The sequence below is a fragment of the Phyllopteryx taeniolatus genome, chromosome 1 (assembly GCF_024500385.1).
Source record: "Phyllopteryx taeniolatus isolate TA_2022b chromosome 1, UOR_Ptae_1.2, whole genome shotgun sequence".
NCBI lineage: Eukaryota > Metazoa > Chordata > Actinopteri > Syngnathiformes > Syngnathidae > Phyllopteryx > Phyllopteryx taeniolatus.
This window is the reverse complement of record NC_084502.1, coordinates 24017153-24034775: the sequence shown is the minus strand read 5'-3', so window position 1 is coordinate 24034775 and position 17623 is coordinate 24017153. Positions and strand designations below refer to the sequence as shown.

At 39.7% G+C, this 17623-nt stretch overlaps 1 protein-coding gene across 14 annotated transcripts in view; it reads right to left on the bottom strand.

Annotated features, from left to right (window-relative positions):
* Nucleotides 1-10004: 10004 nt before the first annotated feature.
* Nucleotides 10005-17623, bottom strand: part of LOC133482296 (neural cell adhesion molecule L1-like protein) — a 55006-nt gene continuing 47387 nt past the window's right edge. For 9 of the 14 annotated variants that reach the window (XM_061782304.1, XM_061782295.1, XM_061782312.1 and 6 more), the window contains one exon: nt 10005-10448. In XM_061782304.1, the coding sequence (XP_061638288.1) occupies nt 10238-10448 (211 nt within the window). In that variant the 3' untranslated portion in view covers nt 10005-10237. Of the gene's footprint in view, nt 10449-10526; nt 10553-16570; nt 16647-17623 lie in introns of all 14 variants that reach the window. The other 5 variants (XM_061782346.1, XM_061782370.1, XM_061782329.1 and 2 more) reach the window with 3 other exon arrangements.

The following is a 17623-nucleotide window of genomic DNA, read 5'->3' as shown; positions in this document are numbered from 1 at the left end:
CTCTTATTTAATCCTGCTTGCAGTAAATCTCCTCAAAACAATCTTTGACCTATAGGAGCCTGGACAGTATCCTTCAAATACTGACTCACGGCAGGTTCCGTGCTTATGTTGCTCTAAGTAACCTATCAATGGAAGCACAAGCTGGTATCGTGCAAATGAAGGTCCCTACGTGCACTTTTATGGGGAGAGATTTGTCTCAAAATTATTGACACAAATAGATCCGCAATTTATACGTTTTTGAGATCCACAAATATAATCGCGGTTTACACGTTCTTCAGATCCACAAACACATCCGAAATTTGGGTGCTTTTAATGCTGTGTGCACATTTATCATGACTTATCATTTATAAATATTAAATTCTGCTTGTGAATTGTTGAAGTTGCGTTTGTGAATCAGCGGGCACATCCATTTATTTTTTAGACAAATGTAACGCAGTTTTCAAAATATTCACACACACACACACACACGCACACACATACACACACACACAATTGAGAAAATTCACACGTGTGAGAATTCCCTCCCTCCATCCACTAGGTGGCAGTGTTGCTGACTCCGTTGAGAGCATAGACTATAAAATAGATGTTGAGAGCTAGCCACTGTTAAGATATAAACACTGTAATAATAAGCTGGTTTTTGTATCTTCCTGACAGATGAGGAGGGCGATTTCTTTTTATTTTACTTACTAATGACGGGGCTGCCGGTTGTCCACCTTGTACAGCCATGGTCAATTTATTGGGGATTTCAGCAGGGTCAGACCATAGACTGTTGGATTCCTATAAAAATCATTTGCAGTCAAGTCATCAACGGAGACAGCAACACTGCCGCCGAGCGAATGGAAGGACGGGCCTTCCCACACGTGTGAATATTCTCAAGTTGTGTGTGTGTGAATATCTTTAAAATTGCGTTACGTTTGTCTCAAAAATAAATGTGCGTGTCTGCTGATCCACAAATGCACCTTCAATAATTCACAAGCAGACCTGAATATTTATAAATGATAAGTCAGGATACTGTAAATGCACACGCAACATTTAAAAAACAAGCGTAAAGCACAGATATATTTGTGGATTTAAAAAACAAGTGTGTAACTCACGGATACATTTGTGGATCTGAAAAACACGTGTAAATCGCACATATATTTGTGTAAATCATTTTGAAACAAATCTCTACCCATAAACTTTGTCCTGCACTGTGTTTTCACTAAAGCTGTTCTCTGACATTGGCGGCATGACTTCAATTATATTACCATTGCATGTCTCATTAGTTTCTGACATGGCTGAGTGTTCCTGTGCATGCACACACACTTAGATACACACACGCGCGCGCACACACACACACATGCACACACACACAGTCACACAAACAGAACACTTGCTGGCATTTTAAAATGTCTGGGCTTGCATCTTAAAGCAGTTTAGTGGGGAAATAATAGCCCACAAAAGGACTTCTGTGTACGCAGCGTCATCCCATTACATTTGCATTCGAGTGAGATAAATTAAATTTGGGAAAAAGGTAAGTGGCAGAGGAATGATACAAACAGTGGACCATTGGGACGTCTAGTCAGTCGGGGGTGTTCTTCCAATTATTTTGGTGCCGAGCCAAAAACGTGTGAGCACTGAGTGAGTTATGCAGTGTGCTGCAAAAATTTTAGTTGAGTTGAGGCAGGAATTGTTCAAATTTAGATTTTTTTTCTGCCATAGGGAATCTAGGATATACAAATGATCTGTTCCAAGGTTAAACTGTTGCGTAATAAAAACTAACTGTACAAGCAATGTTTTAAATTTTAACTTGTTCACTGTCATACAAACACAAAGTAAATTAGACATTAATATTAAGCTGTAAATACAATAAAAAGGTCCGCATTCATGACTTAGATTTTGAATTTCTAAAGATTTTTTTTTTCTTTTTTGCAATTTTGCGGCCCGAGTGAGGATCAGCGGCATGGAAAACGTATGTATGAGCGTGTGTACACACACACACACACACGCACACACTCACACACACACACACACACACACAGACCCTTTCCAAAAAATGTGAATATCATGGAAAACTTTATTTATTTCCATAATTACCTTCAAAAAGTTAAACTTTCATAGATTATAAAGGTCAAGTATTTATTTGTTTATTTTTACATAATTTGGGCCTTCCAGCACATAAAACCCACAAAATCAGGAATTCAAAAAATTAGAATACTGTGAAGACATCAGCCCAAATTTTGCAGGCCATAAATGTTTTAAACTGAGTGTCACACACTATTAAACTCAAAGCACCTGCACAGGTTTCTCCAGGTGTCATTAAATTGCTTCAGTTTGGTTCAATTGTCTCAGTTGAGTTCAATATGGGGAAGGCTGCAGACTTGACAACTGGCCAGAAGACAATCATTGATACCCTCCATAGGATGGTTAAGCCACAAAAGTTCATAGCCAAAGAGGCTGGCTGTTCACAGAGTGCTGTGTCCAAGCATATCAATGGAAAGTCTAGTGGAAGTACAAAATGTTGCAGGAGAAGATGCACCAGCAAAAGAGATGACCCTGGGCTGCACCAGATTATCAAACAGAGAAGATTCAAGAATCTAGCAGAGATCCAGAAAAATAGGAATGAGGCAGGAGTCACAGGTTCAGAAACAACCACATTTAAACGCTTCTTGGAGATAGGCTACAACTGTCAGGTTCCTCGGTTCAAGCCACTTCTGAGCCTGAGGCAACGGAGGAAGCGTCTCACCTGGCCAAGGAGAAGACGGACTGCAATGTTCAGTGCAGGTGTTGGTAAACTCTGCTTTTTTCAATCCACGGTCACCGCAACAGTCTACCAGAATGTTTTAGAGGACTTCATGATTCCTTCTGCTGACGATCTGCATGGAGATGCAGATTTAATCTTTTAGCAGGACCTGGCCCCTGCCCATACCGCCAGAAGCACCAAAACCATGCCATCACAGTGGTTGATTGGCCAGCCAACTCGCTGGATCTAAACCCCATTGAGAATCTATGGGGTATTATCAAGAGGAAAATGATGGGCACCAGACCCAAAAACAAAGAAGATATCTGGGCTTCCATACCTCCCAGGCAATGCCACAGGCTCACTGCCTCAATGCCACGGCGGATCGAGGCAGTGATTAATGCAAAGGGATTCCCAACCAAGTATTGACGATTAACATATCATTTTGAAAGTACCATAGGTCACAGTTCGAAGTCGGATGTGAGTAGAATTGGACCCAAGAGCAGACTGAGGCGGAGGGAGTAGATTTTAGAATGGTTTATTGCAGGTTGGCACAGGGTAAGGATATCCAAGGGAAGGTGGTGGGCCGTCGGGGACAAGGAGTGAGCAGGAAGCGGGAACGTGAGCAGGTGGTGTGGCTTGGCGGTGTGACTGGAGCAGACAGCGAGGCGGGGAAGGCACGGAAGGAACACTGGAGACGGGAGAGAACAAAATCAGGTGAGTACAGATGCGGGTTGTCGGCTAATTACATGCATACCACAGAAACCTGGAAGTACGAGTGTTGACCAGTGAGTCACAGACAAGTGTCAATACTCAGGCGACGGCTTCTCGGAACTGACAGGCTTATATGCAGTCTGAGTGCTGATTGAAGACAGGTGCGCGGTGAACGTTATGCTGATTGCTGGGGGAGAAAGAGGGAGAGAGAGAGGCAAGGCGCAAAGTGCTACCCAAGCTCCAAAGGAGGAACTGCAGGGCACAGATCATGACATCATATTTTGATAGATTTAATGTCACCCTAATTTCTTTCTTTTTTTTCCTTCAAAAACTGAGAAGTAAATGGTGATTACTTTACAGTATTCATTTTTTTTAAATTCCTGATTTCTTGGGTTTTATGAGCTGGAAGCCCAAATTAATAAAAAATAAACACAATTCTATTTTTTGGGAACAATTTTTGTTAAATTGAGTTTGAAATACAACTTTAGAACAATTCAGTGCAATAAATTCATCCATCCATTTTCCGTACTGTTTATCCTCACTAGGGTCGCGAGTGTGCTGGAGCCTATCCCAGTTGACTCTGAGCAAGAGGCGGGGTACACCCTGAACTGATTGCCAGCCAATTGCAGGGCACACGTAGACAAACAACTATTCACACTCACATTCACACCCACGGGCAATTTAGAGTCTTGAATGAACCTACCACGCATGTTTTTGGAATGTGGGAGGAAACCGGAGTGCCCGGAGAAAACCCACACAGGCACGGGCAGAACATGCAAACTCCACACAGGCGAGGCCAGATCTGAACTCGGGTCCTCAGAACTGTGAGGCAGATGTGCAAACCAGTTGTCCACTGTGTCATAGTGCAATAAATTCAATCTTTAAATTCAAATTTATAATTTCACATTTCACAAACCAAGGCACTGAGTGATTCTCTCTCACTCAAATGCACCCGTGCAGTCACGTGTTTTTGTGTTCATTTCACAAGCCTAAAACCCTAGACCTAGATAATGTCATTGTTCACACTTGTACTTGTTTCCTCCTACTGTATGTCAGTATGACGGCTGTGAAAAGGGTCATTAAAGCAAGAAAATTATAGAGTGGCCATTTTACACATAAGTGTATTTTCTTTTTAAAACAATTAAAATCTCTGAAACTGAATGTGAGAAGAACACCTTGAACACCAACAGCTCTTCCTTTTCTCTTCTTTTCTGAAAAGCCCACACTGTCCTAAAAAGCTGTGTGCAAGTAAAGGCCATTAAGAGAATGTAAAACAAATCAGTCTTTCCAGTTCGCTGTCAAGGTCACATGCTTTCTGTCAGACCTGCTTTTCTTTATCTCCAAATTTAGTCAGAACAGTAAAGAGCAGAACGTGAAATAACATTAAATGCTTGACTCTCTTTTTTCTGCCGCCACCGTTTACCTCTTTTACTGGTGAGAGTGTTGAAAGAGTGTCCTTGTGTTCTCTCACTAGATTATCGGTCCATTTCAAAAGTCAGAGCGGTGACGTTGCTTTAACTCCTGCACCGACTGTATATGAGAGCACCTTGGCAAACACCTGTCACACACACACTTACCCTTCCTGTGAACCCGGCTGTGTGCATTATGGATGTGACGTTCATGTTCGTGACGTTCACTCGCCGTCTTCTTCACCGGACAGTCCTATTGTGAACTGGCGTTTGCAGTTGTTGTCAGTTGTGTGCGTGTGTGAGGTGGAATGTTTAAAGCTGATGAGTGCTTCCTGCCTCTGGGTGTTGGTGCAAACATGTTATCGATTTCCTTCCACCAGGCAATTTCCGAGGCACTTAGCCTTAATATCGGCACCGATCAAATTGACTGAAAAAGAGCGGCTGATCTGCTCTGAAAGTGAGATCCACGTGTTTGTGTGTTTGAGTGTGCGAGCAGTGGGCTGGCATGGGTTTCCTGCACCTGGGGCAAGTCAAACTTTTAGTGACACCCTCCACTCTGCAACCAAAAGCCCAGCGCACATCCAGTATTCAGACACATCTCAATCAATACACTGGATGTATCAGAACATTTAATTGTCCAAACATAATCATGGTATTTGCAGATTTAAGGAAGCCTACTTTGAGAATTTTAAATTGGGAGATTGCAGTTTTAAAACTGCTAGCAAGAATTAAATGAAGCCTTACTTCATTTGTTGTACAAGCCAAATGTATAAGCCAATAAAAATCACGAAAAGGAGATAGCTGTACCTGTCAAACAGAAATGTTGCTCATTCCGCACCGCTTCTGAATCCTCTCAGCTGCCTGAGGTCCCTTTGCTCTGCTTCTGTTCAGTTATTGGTAAATGAGAGATGGGATTTTTTCAGAGATGGATATTCAACAGTTTCAACAAAGCTCCTGAAGCCTATGCGAAAAGGTCAGTGCATAGTTGTGCGGTGTGCTGGTGAACGGCTATGATCGTGTGCACGACACCTCATTGGTCATGCCGTCTGTTTCTGATTTGTTGTTCTTCCTCAGGCGCGGCGCTTTCTTAAAACTGAAATAAAAGGTACACGGTGGGGCCAAAGAGGGCTGACATTTTTTTACAGATTATTTACTAATGTACTACTGTCAGTGATCTTTTTTTTGAAAATTGAAATTCCACTTTTAACACGTTTATTCGACAAATATGACCATCAGCAGTGGGTGATGTGGACAAAGGCATTATATTAAAAAATGCAAATGGTGTTGTAGTTTAGTTGAATGCTTCATGTGAGATTAATTAAAATCTAGCCACATGACTCACAGCTAACTTTATCAACCATGTGTCTATGTAACAGCTGAAACGCATCTTATTCACAAAAGTTCACTTTACTCATCACAGCTTTCTATTTAACCATCTATCCATCTATCTGCATAGCTCACCATGAGTTGCGACTGACTCTTAACCAATTACTGTACTACTACTACTACTAGTACTACTACTACCGTCAGTTTTCATGTATAATACGCACCCCCAAAGTTGACCTCAAAATTCTGGAAAACCGTTCTATCTATTTATAATGCATTTTTACAATGCATGATTTTGCTTCTTCCCATATGATCAAAACATGAAGTATGATCTGTATTTTATGAGGTTTTTTTCAAATAATTATTCTGAAGTTAAGCACTTTATTTGAACACGTAATACTTTTTTTAATTTACTTGCTCTTATTTTGAAATTCACAGCCTTACTTTTATTTAATAAATTAAAAAACACAGAGTTGTGCTCATATATTTGATTACCCAGGCAGAATTTTGGTTACAATTCTTTAAAGAAAACATGAAGGACCAGGTGAAATACATTTAATTTTATTTTAATGGGATTCAAATTTAACAGTCAAGCATTTCAGAAAAGCATTATCATTAAACAAAACATAACCATAAAGAAATTAATGATGGCTTTTGTTCAGTCATCAGTCATATTTAAAAAACAAAAACAAAAAAACAAATTCACAAATTCTGCCAGGGTATGTAAACTTATGAGCACAACTGCACATATATGCACTCCCTGTCATATTGGAATGAAAGTGTAGGCTACACCTTTTTTTATAACCACTAGGTGGTGGTGGCATATTTGAATGAAAGTGTACACTTTCCTCATAACCTCTAAGGGACGGTGGCATTTTGGAATGAAAGTGTACATCTTTTTTTATAACCACTGGATGGCGACATACATTTATAAAATGTGATTTTTTTTTCCATTTGCAATTTTTCGGGGGGGGGAAATATGCATCATATACAAGAAATTACGGAACTACTAAAACTATTATGACTACAACTACAACTAACCTATAAACCTGTATCTGTCCACCCCGGATCCCCCATGCTATGCTACCGTATGCAACCATGCAACAATTACCCATATGCTTTCCCAACCAGGACTTGTGAAAAGGTCAGCTCCGTATGTCCTCAAAAAAAAAAAAAGGCATTTGAGTGTGACCCCCATTGCAGCTTTGAGCGGCGTTGTAGTTTGTTGTTGTTGTTCTGGCATTTTAGCAACTGGCAGAAAGAAAGCAGTTTGGAAACAGATGAGACAACAGAGGGATTATCTCTTTATAACCTTTATCTTGCCATGAGCCAGCGAGTGCTATATAGGTCTGTTTTGGTAATTTTGAATTATCAGACTATAGACAGCTGTGAGAAGATGCCCACTCGAAACGGACATGGGAAATCTAGCAAGATGAACACTTAAGATGTCGCAGGCTGAATAAAGTGACATTCACCGGTACCCAAATCTCACAATACATGCCTGAATTGTGAGTAATTTGTGAAATGTTTTATTCATTCAGTTATTTATTTTTGCTGTGTTTTCCCTTTTGGTACAATACCTATTTATAAACAGCAAAAATTCTATTGTTTGTCTTTATTTCCTTGATGAGTGGGTTGGACTGACACCTTCACTCGAGAGAGTGTGACTCGTACTGTATGAACTTTCCATCCATCCATTTTCTATACCACTTATCCTCACTAGGGTCACGGGCGTGCTGGAGCCTATCCCAGCTATCTTCGGGCGAGAGGCAGGGTGCACCCTGAACTGGTCGCCAGCCAATCGCAGGGCACATATAAACAAACAACCATTCGCACTCAAATTCACACTTTTTTGGCAATTTAGAGTCTTCAATCAACCTACATCCTGTATGAAATTTTTGTTTACAATTGAGCACTATGACCTCTCCCTAGCAACAAGGTACTGCACAAATGTATGAAATAGAAAAACTGTTGTGCTAGAGAGTTGTGTCTTTTGATTAAAAATATTTTAGTTGGGTAAAGTTTACTTTCAGAATCTCTAAGAACGTTTCAGAAATAAAAAATAATCAGGGAGGTAATTTGAATGTTTTGCATGGCTAGACAGGTGCATGTGTCAGTCATCTGCCATCTTTGTTAGTTGGGTATTTGTCTGTTGTTATTGTTATCACCGAATCAAAAGTTAATATATATTTCCTGGGTACAAAGGACCTCGGATAATTGGTGCCACGGGAGATGCTTCAGTAAAGATTGACAACAATTTCACAGCTACCTTCTTCTATATGGCTAAGTTTGATCTAGTCAGTTTAAAATAAAATTTGCATCATCTGCTGTGCACGACGTGAAAGAAGGAAAAAAAACTCAACTTCATTTTGCATAATAGTGGTTTGTTCTACTCTGAAGTCCTGAACAACTAAATAAAAATAGCTTCAAGCCATTGAAATATTCAGCACTTTATTTCATTTAAATCATCTAAAGTATATCCTTGATTAATATTTGAGCAATGTGCATTATGCATGCGAAGACTAAAGAGAGGTCAGTGGTGGGGAAAGAGGAATTTCTGGATTTGAATGTTTGACCCCTGGGAAGATTGCACTTATGTATCTCTGATTTGTGTCCCTTAGGTCACTTAGTGCATCAAATTGAGTGATTAATATAATAATAATAACACAAAAAAATGAAGATCATCAATACAAAGGTTTTGGTTTAAAAATAATGTAATCGGTCTTTTAATGACATTAAAGCTCATATAAATTTTCCTTTTTATTAGTTGTATTCATTAAAAAATTATAACATAACTACATTCATACATAGTTCTTCTAACGCCAAGAATATTCATACTCATGTCTATCGTTAAGTTGGAAGTGATGTGTAAGAAGTTTTTTTCATTTAATTGGAATCTATTATACTTATTATAGTCCCTCAAGGGCAAACGCTTCTGAATATTTTTTTTTCTCTTTGTCATTGTTTTGCCCCACACCTCTTGAGGATGTGTGAAGCAAAAGCATGTGTTAGGGCCGAGCACGTTTTAGTTTAGTAGCCTAAGACTCACCGCAAGGCTAAGGTAGTGCTAATTGTAATAACCTTACTCTGTGTAATTAAGGCAATGCCAAGACACCGTTAAGTACAAACAGATGTATAAATATCTACATGGGGTTAGCAGACAAAGGGGTTGCCTTATCTCAGAGGGGCCGACGTGTTCACTACATGTGGAGTTTATACTGTATGTGGAGTTTGACAAACCAATAACCAGTCAAACCTTTTACACCAAAGGGGACTAGGATTGTAGTGTCTATTTTGCTCTGTTTTGCACAAAATATATTTGTTTCACCCCACCGGATTCAAACGTCTGCATTTGAGTTGTGATACTGTTGTAGTAAATTGACATAGTAAATGAAATTGATGAATGAAAACTAATATATATATAAATCTTTCACGTTTACTCATTTACCCTTTCTCTGGGTGCTCCGGCTTTCTCCCACATCCCAAAAACATACGTTAGGTTAATTGAAGATGAAGTTGACCACAGGTTTGCGTGTGAATGGTTGTTTGTCTCCATGTGCCCTATGATTGCCCAGCGACTGATTCAGAGTGTACCCTGCCGCTCACATACAGTAAAATCAGCTGGTGTAGGCTTCAGCTTGGTAACAACCAAGAACAAACAGGAACATGTGCTGTTGAATGGATGAATTGATGAACTACTTCATACAACTTCTTACAGTATTTCTTCATTTATAGCCAGAAGACAAAAACTGAATTGAACCCAAAAAATGGACATGGATTTGAATGTGTGTTTGTTCTGATCACCGTGTAAACATAACATACCAACAGAAGGGCACTGACAAGTAAAAAAAGTTTAGTTTTTTTTAAAATTATCATCAAACCCTCAATCCAATCATTCAGTTCAGTACATTATGTATACAAACACTTGTCTTTACAGTCTCTTGGCAAAATGTGTTATCAAAGATATTTCTATTGCTTCATAATTTGGCTATGTGTGCTATACATAATGTTGTGAAAACCTAATATACTGTACAGCAGTTCTTGTCAGAATTTGAACGGAAGCTTGGCGTTATGCAGTAACAGGGCCAAATCCATTGGGCTCGGTGACAGATCCTGATTGTTTGTGTCCTGAATATTCCCCGATAAAGGACCCGTCCTCGCTGAATTCTCCTCCGCCGTCAGCATAGTCGACCAGGCTGTCTCTGCTGACGCTGTCCCCGATCACATCATCGCCGTTCAGGGAACACAAGCTGCCCCTCAGTGGCTTTTCATCACTGTCACTGCCATCAACAACAGACCAGGGTCAGTGGTGCAATGCATAAACAAAGACATTGTATAGCACAAGAAGGCAAGTTCACCTATGGCCAGTGGAGACTTCTTTACTCTACAAGCAAACACACAACATCACACAGAGCAAATGCTGAAAAACCAAATCATAAACAGACTATCAAAGGTTGGACAACTGGAGCAGGTGAGCCCCCACTCACAAGGCAAGTTCTTATGGTTTCAATGCATCACTACAGGTTACGAGCGAGGTGCAGATGCAGCGGCTGCATGGCGCAAGGGAGGCGGCGAGGGCTTGCTACAATCACTTCACTAATTGCTAATTGCCAAGGTTCCAGGACCAAAGGCAATTTCAAATCTCTTTAGAGCCCGTGATGGAAATTGCAAGAGTGGAGCTCATTCTGAACACTGAAAAAACAAAGACGTGTGTGTGTGTGTGTGCGTGTGTGTGTGAGCTGAGTTAGCATTGAAGGCTGAGATTGAGAAAGGGAGAGGAATCAGGAAGGTGGGTGGCAGAGAGAGGTGGGGCCAGACAAACAGCCTGTCATTCCCGGTATTCCCGGGGGGTTGCACACCAGGGCCGACGAGATTAGATGCCAATTTAAGAGCAGGCAACTGGCCAACTTTGCTGGTGTCTCACTACAAGACAGGAGGTCACCTCAAAACAGGATATTTCTCCCTCGCTGTCCTGATTTCTAATTCCCCACACCACACTCCCCCTTTGATTTAGTATTCACAACACAAAGCAGAGGTGAGAGTTGTGTCTTCCCTTGGGGGGGGGGGGGGGGTCCAAAGGACTTCAAGGTAGGTGCAGCAGCTTGAGAAAAATAAAGAAACATTGTTTTAAACCTGTGCTAAGCACTTCACGTTAAATTTAAAGTATTTTTGTGATACTCAAAATCACTATTTAAATCCTATTGTCAAAAGGCACAACGCATTAATCTTTAATTTATACGGTGAGATAGGATCCTCTTTGAGAGCCACAAATCAGCCTGTTAATAAGGTTCAGTATTAGATGAATATAATATTTAAATACTAGACAATGTTGCGACAGTAATACAAGTTGCAGTACTGTGCATGTTGTGCAGTGGTGAATTCTATCATTTTCATTTTAAAAATAAGTTTTTTTCCGCACTTACAGAATTCATTGTGGCGTACTATGGTGCGTCTTTGTCCAACACATTCTGATCACAAAGACGCACGTCAAGATTCAAAGAAGGTCTCCATGTGGACTTTTAATAAGCAATCTTATCTTTCCTTTTCTATTCTATTCCATTAGGCTGTTTTACCATGCAGGCCACATTGAGTCCACATTTCAACTCTTATCAAACCTCCTTCGGCTGATGATTGTTGCTCGGTGAAGATAAGTGGCTGTTATCGAAGCGCGGTGTAATGCCACGGACGCCGCTGCCCGCCCACAGGGACTTTGAATGTGCTGATAAAAAAGAAAAACAGCTCAATGCTTTTGAGTTGCAGCTCCTTCAGGACGTTCGGTCTCAGTCGGCCTCAGCTGTTCGTGCAACAAAGCTTTCCTGCGGCCCCCGACAAGAAGCTGAGTGATGGAGTGGAGGCACATCACCGGGCCCACAGTAATTACTTTTGTCTTGCCATTGACCCGTACTGACTTGGTTCCAGGGTGGGACAGAAACATCAGGTGCAAGGAGGAGGATTTGGGCATCTTATCCACTGGTTTTTTTGAGTTTCAAGGTGTTTTCACACTTCGCGTCTTTTTATAGCTGTCTTAACAAACACTAAGGAATTGACGTTTTCTGATACACCAAACAAACTAGCGAAATTAGCAACAGACCCAGAGAGGTTCGCTTATCCTTTGCATTGTAGACGCAAAGATTAACTTAGGCTTCTCTCCATGGGTGCCCTTTAATAGGCTTGCTCTTAGTAGAGTGGCGTAGGTGAAGTCTCCGAGTCGTCAAGTAATTACAGTATGCCCCTCCAATGACGGTTTTAAATTGTATGATTTTTACAGTATTATAACACAAAGTAAGCCACACGCCCAGTAGGAAAATTAATGATTACTTTTGTCATCCATCCATCCGTCCATCTTCCATACTGCTTATCTTCAAGTTATTTAAGTGAGTATTGTGTTTTTTTTCCCTCAACAGTATCAACCATTTAGCCTTTGTGTGCGTTTCTCCTAACCAAATAGGAGGCAAACAGGCATTCTGAAATGGATTATAGTCGACATAAGAGTTTGAACAGGACTCATGTGAAAACACCTTAAAGGTGTATGGGCAAAAAACATACTGACATATGTAGTCAACTTTAGCAAGCTCTGCTAAAAAAAAAAAAAGGAAACTAGCTAAAGGTAAAAGACAAACAAAAAATAGAATCTCCTTCGTGGCTCCAAGCAGACCCTGAGCCGTGACACCTGCTGATTTTGCAGTGGGCAGCAGGGAAAAGCAGCAGAGGGCTGTCTCCTATGAGAAATCGTCTGAGGCATAATTACCACTTCTCAGCTCTCCGGACACGTGGCAAAGCAGTGGGTGGCTTATTGCCTTCAGAGACTCAAAGGGCATAAGATCCAGCTTTAAAGCTCGGAAAACAACATCATAGCCAGGCTAAGGGCACTCCAGGGGGAAGGCAGTCACAACAGCTTCATGAAACCAAGCATGAGAGGCATTCTAAACAGATAGGAGTAGTCTAACTTCTTCACTGAATTCCCAATACTCCCTCCAGCTATACACTGGAGTTAAATACATATTTATATTCAAACCTACAACATTAAAAAAAAGAGCATCATGTTGAATGAGCAGTGTTTTTATCTGAAGGCAATTTGTTGTGTGTCAGATTCCTAAAACAGACACCAAAGTGCAATGCTTTTTAACACTTTTAAGCCATTTGGCAAACAGTTCATCTTCACTGTGACTCTTAAAAAAAATTAAAATAGCCCCGCCTTATAACAGCACAACAAAAATGTCAGTCACTCACTAGCCCTCAGACCTCCACCAAGACAGAGCGATACAAAAACAGCACTGTCATCCTTCATGTCTGGATTTTGCCATTATGATTTATCCACTGAGGGATTAAGGAACACAGCTGCAGCTAGCTATGTTAACATGAGCGAATACAGATGCGGAATTACACTTTTTTTCCAGATTTGTGCCAGAATATATTATGTTCCTCCTTAGCCCATGCCAACTTCTCGTCAAATTTTGCAGACATTCGATAAGTAAACAAACTAAACAGCAATGAAAACACAAGCTCTCGTCTTTTATCTTAAGAAATCAGCAAATGTTCAAGTTGATCCAATAAGCACAGAAATGAAACATTGTTGCATGTTGTGGTCTTTAAACCTTTAGCAACAGAGCTCTTGCTTTGACTTGGTAAATAGCAACCTGTTTAAATAAGAAGATCTTGAGCTAAAGTGCTGACTATCTGAAGCTCTGTGGATGTGACAGAGTTGGTTGAGGTGGACTGGGTCCATATCCAATGTGGTCCCACTGCTTCACAAGGACTATTATTACAGCTAAAAGTAGTTGGTGTCATACAATGACCTCCATCTAGGTGAAACCTGGGAGACAAAAGCAATATCTAAAGCAACCCAATGTGTGTTTGAGCCATGTCAGCGTGTGCACAGCAGTGAGCGAATCAGTGCTGTTGCCCAGCATCACTTTCATGCCCACAAATTGCTTCGGGCTGCAGAGAAACCTTATCATGTCTTGGAGCTATAGTGCATGAAGAGTTTGAAGACACCCAAGACAACATGTTTCTTCCTGTTGAATTATTATCTTGGCAAGCGTCACGGGAATGCAATTGGCAGCCAGCGTGCAATTGTGACTCACTAATTTTAGAATGGAAGATTTCTTTTGTGTGTGTACAAACACATCTTTGTCACAAAAACAACAAGCAGCAAAACGGGATTCAATCGATTCTCATTACTGTCAGCATAACACCGACAAAAAAAAAAAAAAAAACAACAACAACAAACAATGACACTTCAGAAACTGCTATTTATTACGATGAACTTTCCTTGTGGTTTAGAAATAGAGCTACTCTGTTTTAAAGGGGACATATTAGAGAAAATGGACTTTTTAATTGGTTGTATACACTTAGTTGTGTCTCTGCAGTTCCTGCCCACTCAACAAGTATTGAAATTATGGCTGCAACGATGAATGGATACTATCGATAAAAATCGATAATTAAAAGCATTGGCAATCAATTTCATTATATTTTAAGAATGTGCTCATTGCTGTGCGTAATACAGTATAACTGGGCATGAAAACAAATAATTTGTACTTGAAGTCTGGTAGGATTGTTATTGAGCAGCTTAACCTGCTCAGTTTTTGTGCACTTTAATTAAAAAATATATATATATTTTATTACTGTATTTTAAGAGCTCTGGGATGTTTGTGCAGCAACTTGGTTTCGCACTTTTCAGCACTGCCGTTTGAAATAATGTCCTGTTTTTTTCAAATCAGATTAATCGAAAAAATAATCAAGCGAATAAGCCATTATTAATATATACACTGTGTGTGTGTGTGTGTGAATATATATATATATATATAGAGAGAGAGAGAGAGATGTTTTTACATTTTTTTTTATGTTTTAACGGCTAACCATCTACAATGATTTTCCTTTAAAAGGTTTATTTGTCCATTAGGTGGACCGCTGCCAGCATTTTCTTTCCCAACTAGAATTCCAGTTTGATACCATCCAAAGCTGAATACTACCAAATCACCCAATGCATCGGCCATGTTAACCATGCGCCCACTCATCTCTCTCCCAGTGTGGCAGAGGGAGTGCTGCTGCAGATGGCTTGTGCACTTTATTATGTGATTTAGGTCTGCATGACTCATTGATCCTTTTCTGCCTGTGGATTGCACAAGTTAGGATCTTTGACCCTAGTTTCTGGCTTTAAAAAATAAAGTGGCCTCACTGGTCTGTGTATTGACAAGTAAGTTCTGCTATCTCTGGTGCTGAAAGAGGAGATGGGATTATTCTGTTGCCTTTTTTCATTTGTTCTCTCTCTTGGCTTTGCTCCTTGCACATAGATAACTTTGCCACATTGAATCGTAGAATTGATGGTGTCAGCAACAACCTCCGCACAAAAGACCAAATCATTAGGTATACCTGCATAATTTCATAAGCGCTAATACAAGGGGTGTATCAAAAGCATTGCCTTCACATATATTTAATTGGCACTGTCAGAGAAGTATCTGTTTTTTTCTCTCTTTGAGTCTCGATTTACGGGTGACCCGACTTATGAGTTTTTTGAGATATGAGCCGTGGCTCTGCCAATGTTTTGTCATGAGTTAGTTAGGAGTGCTAAATTATGGCATTAACATCACAGCAAGCAGCACATAATAAAAAAAATTGCTCTTTGTTGGCATTCCCAGTTGAAGTTTAAACATAAAACAAAGAGAATTATATGTTGTGTATTTAACCAAAGCACATAACCTCCAAAAGTGAGCTCGCTTCATCCCAAACGTAACCAGCATCGACGTTGCGGTATTTATAACCCTTTAACCAAGGGATATTTGAACACAAACGGTGCAGGAACATGTATAAACATACAATATAACAATACTCACAGGCATATATTCTTTACCTTCTGTGAAAAACAACTAATAATACTGTGAGTTACTGAATCACATGATTGTGAAACGCTTCTTTGGTATTATCTATGTTTGGATTATATGGCCCCCTGGAGGGCAAAGTGGGCACTTATTACAACACTGTAGAGTGCTATTTTTCTTTTTTTTTAAAAAATTAAAAAACGTGACAAAAATGTTTTTTTGTGGAGTTGGAATGGATTGATGGCATTTCCATTCATTTATCGACTGTTTTAAGTTATAAGCGTGGTGACAGAAAGAATTAAACTAATGAGTGGCTGTATTTTTGATACACCACACCTCTCATATTAGACCTCATTAAATTGTTTAGATGAAGAGGGCCTGGATATATTCAGTGCCAATGATAACACAACATAAAGTAAAAACACATACAGTGCATGCATATTCTAAAGCACTGCAATAAACGATTGATGCCACAAGCAATACACAAACTACACACAAGCCTACACTCAGACCAATTTAAAGGATCTGCACAACATATCTATTGAGTCCTAGTCCAACTAGTGTAATCTACACTGTGTGATTACCTAGCCAATTTCATGGCGGAAAGTTGAAAAGTGTCTTCTAGGCTCATCCTCGTAAAGCACATGAACAGATGGTTTGCTTTTTGGATGGGGAAGAAAGAAATGACAGTAAAAGAAAATGAAAGCGTGTTCAAATTGTGCTTGTTTCATTACACACAATCAGAGCCGGCCCTACCCAATGTGGCCCACCAGGCAAGATAATATATGGCGCCCCCCTCGTTCTGTGATTTACATTCGCTTACAAAAGAAATCGAATGGCATGGTTTTTACCATCCTCTTTAATATCACTTGAGTCTCCAAAACCATCATTTTTCAGGAAACCGAAAAAAAAATCATGTTCGTTAAAGCTTTAGCATTGCATTGTCAAAGAGAGAAAGCCATTTTCAACACTTTAGATTGATCAGTCATTTGGAAAAATAACAAATCCACGTGGGGACTGACTAGTTGTATTGATTGGTGACCACGTGAAATTTACCAAATTTGGACATTCGGCCTGACACCAGAAATATAACGTCAAAACGTACGTCAAAATATAGACTACAATTTAAAATAATATTATAATTCAAAATATAAAATCAATAACATATTGTTGTCTATTATACATGTACTGCATAATATAGAGTACAATGTAGTTTTTTCATATGCATATTACATTAGATGTTATTACAGTGAAATGTTGATTAGCAGATGCGAAGAAGTAGTAAACTGCAGTTGAATATGGCATGTGGGAATCCTGAAGTAAAAATTGACTTGAGGAAAAAACGTTACCTTGTCGGATATAAATACAACAAATAATAAATATGTAGATTGAGTCAATGTAGACACTTTCTGAGTAGGTTTAATGTCTACAAATGATCCATAACACTTATAACCCGCCCATTCTGTCCAGCTACAGAAATATAAAAGTGGTTATGTATTGAGCATACCATGTTGAGGCTATTCTCTCAGAAATCAGTTATCAACGTAACAGTACAAAGTGCTAAATGACTTTCGCAATACAACTAATGCTTCATTTTAATTAACTGTATTTTTAACACTTTCTACCTCCTTTTTTTC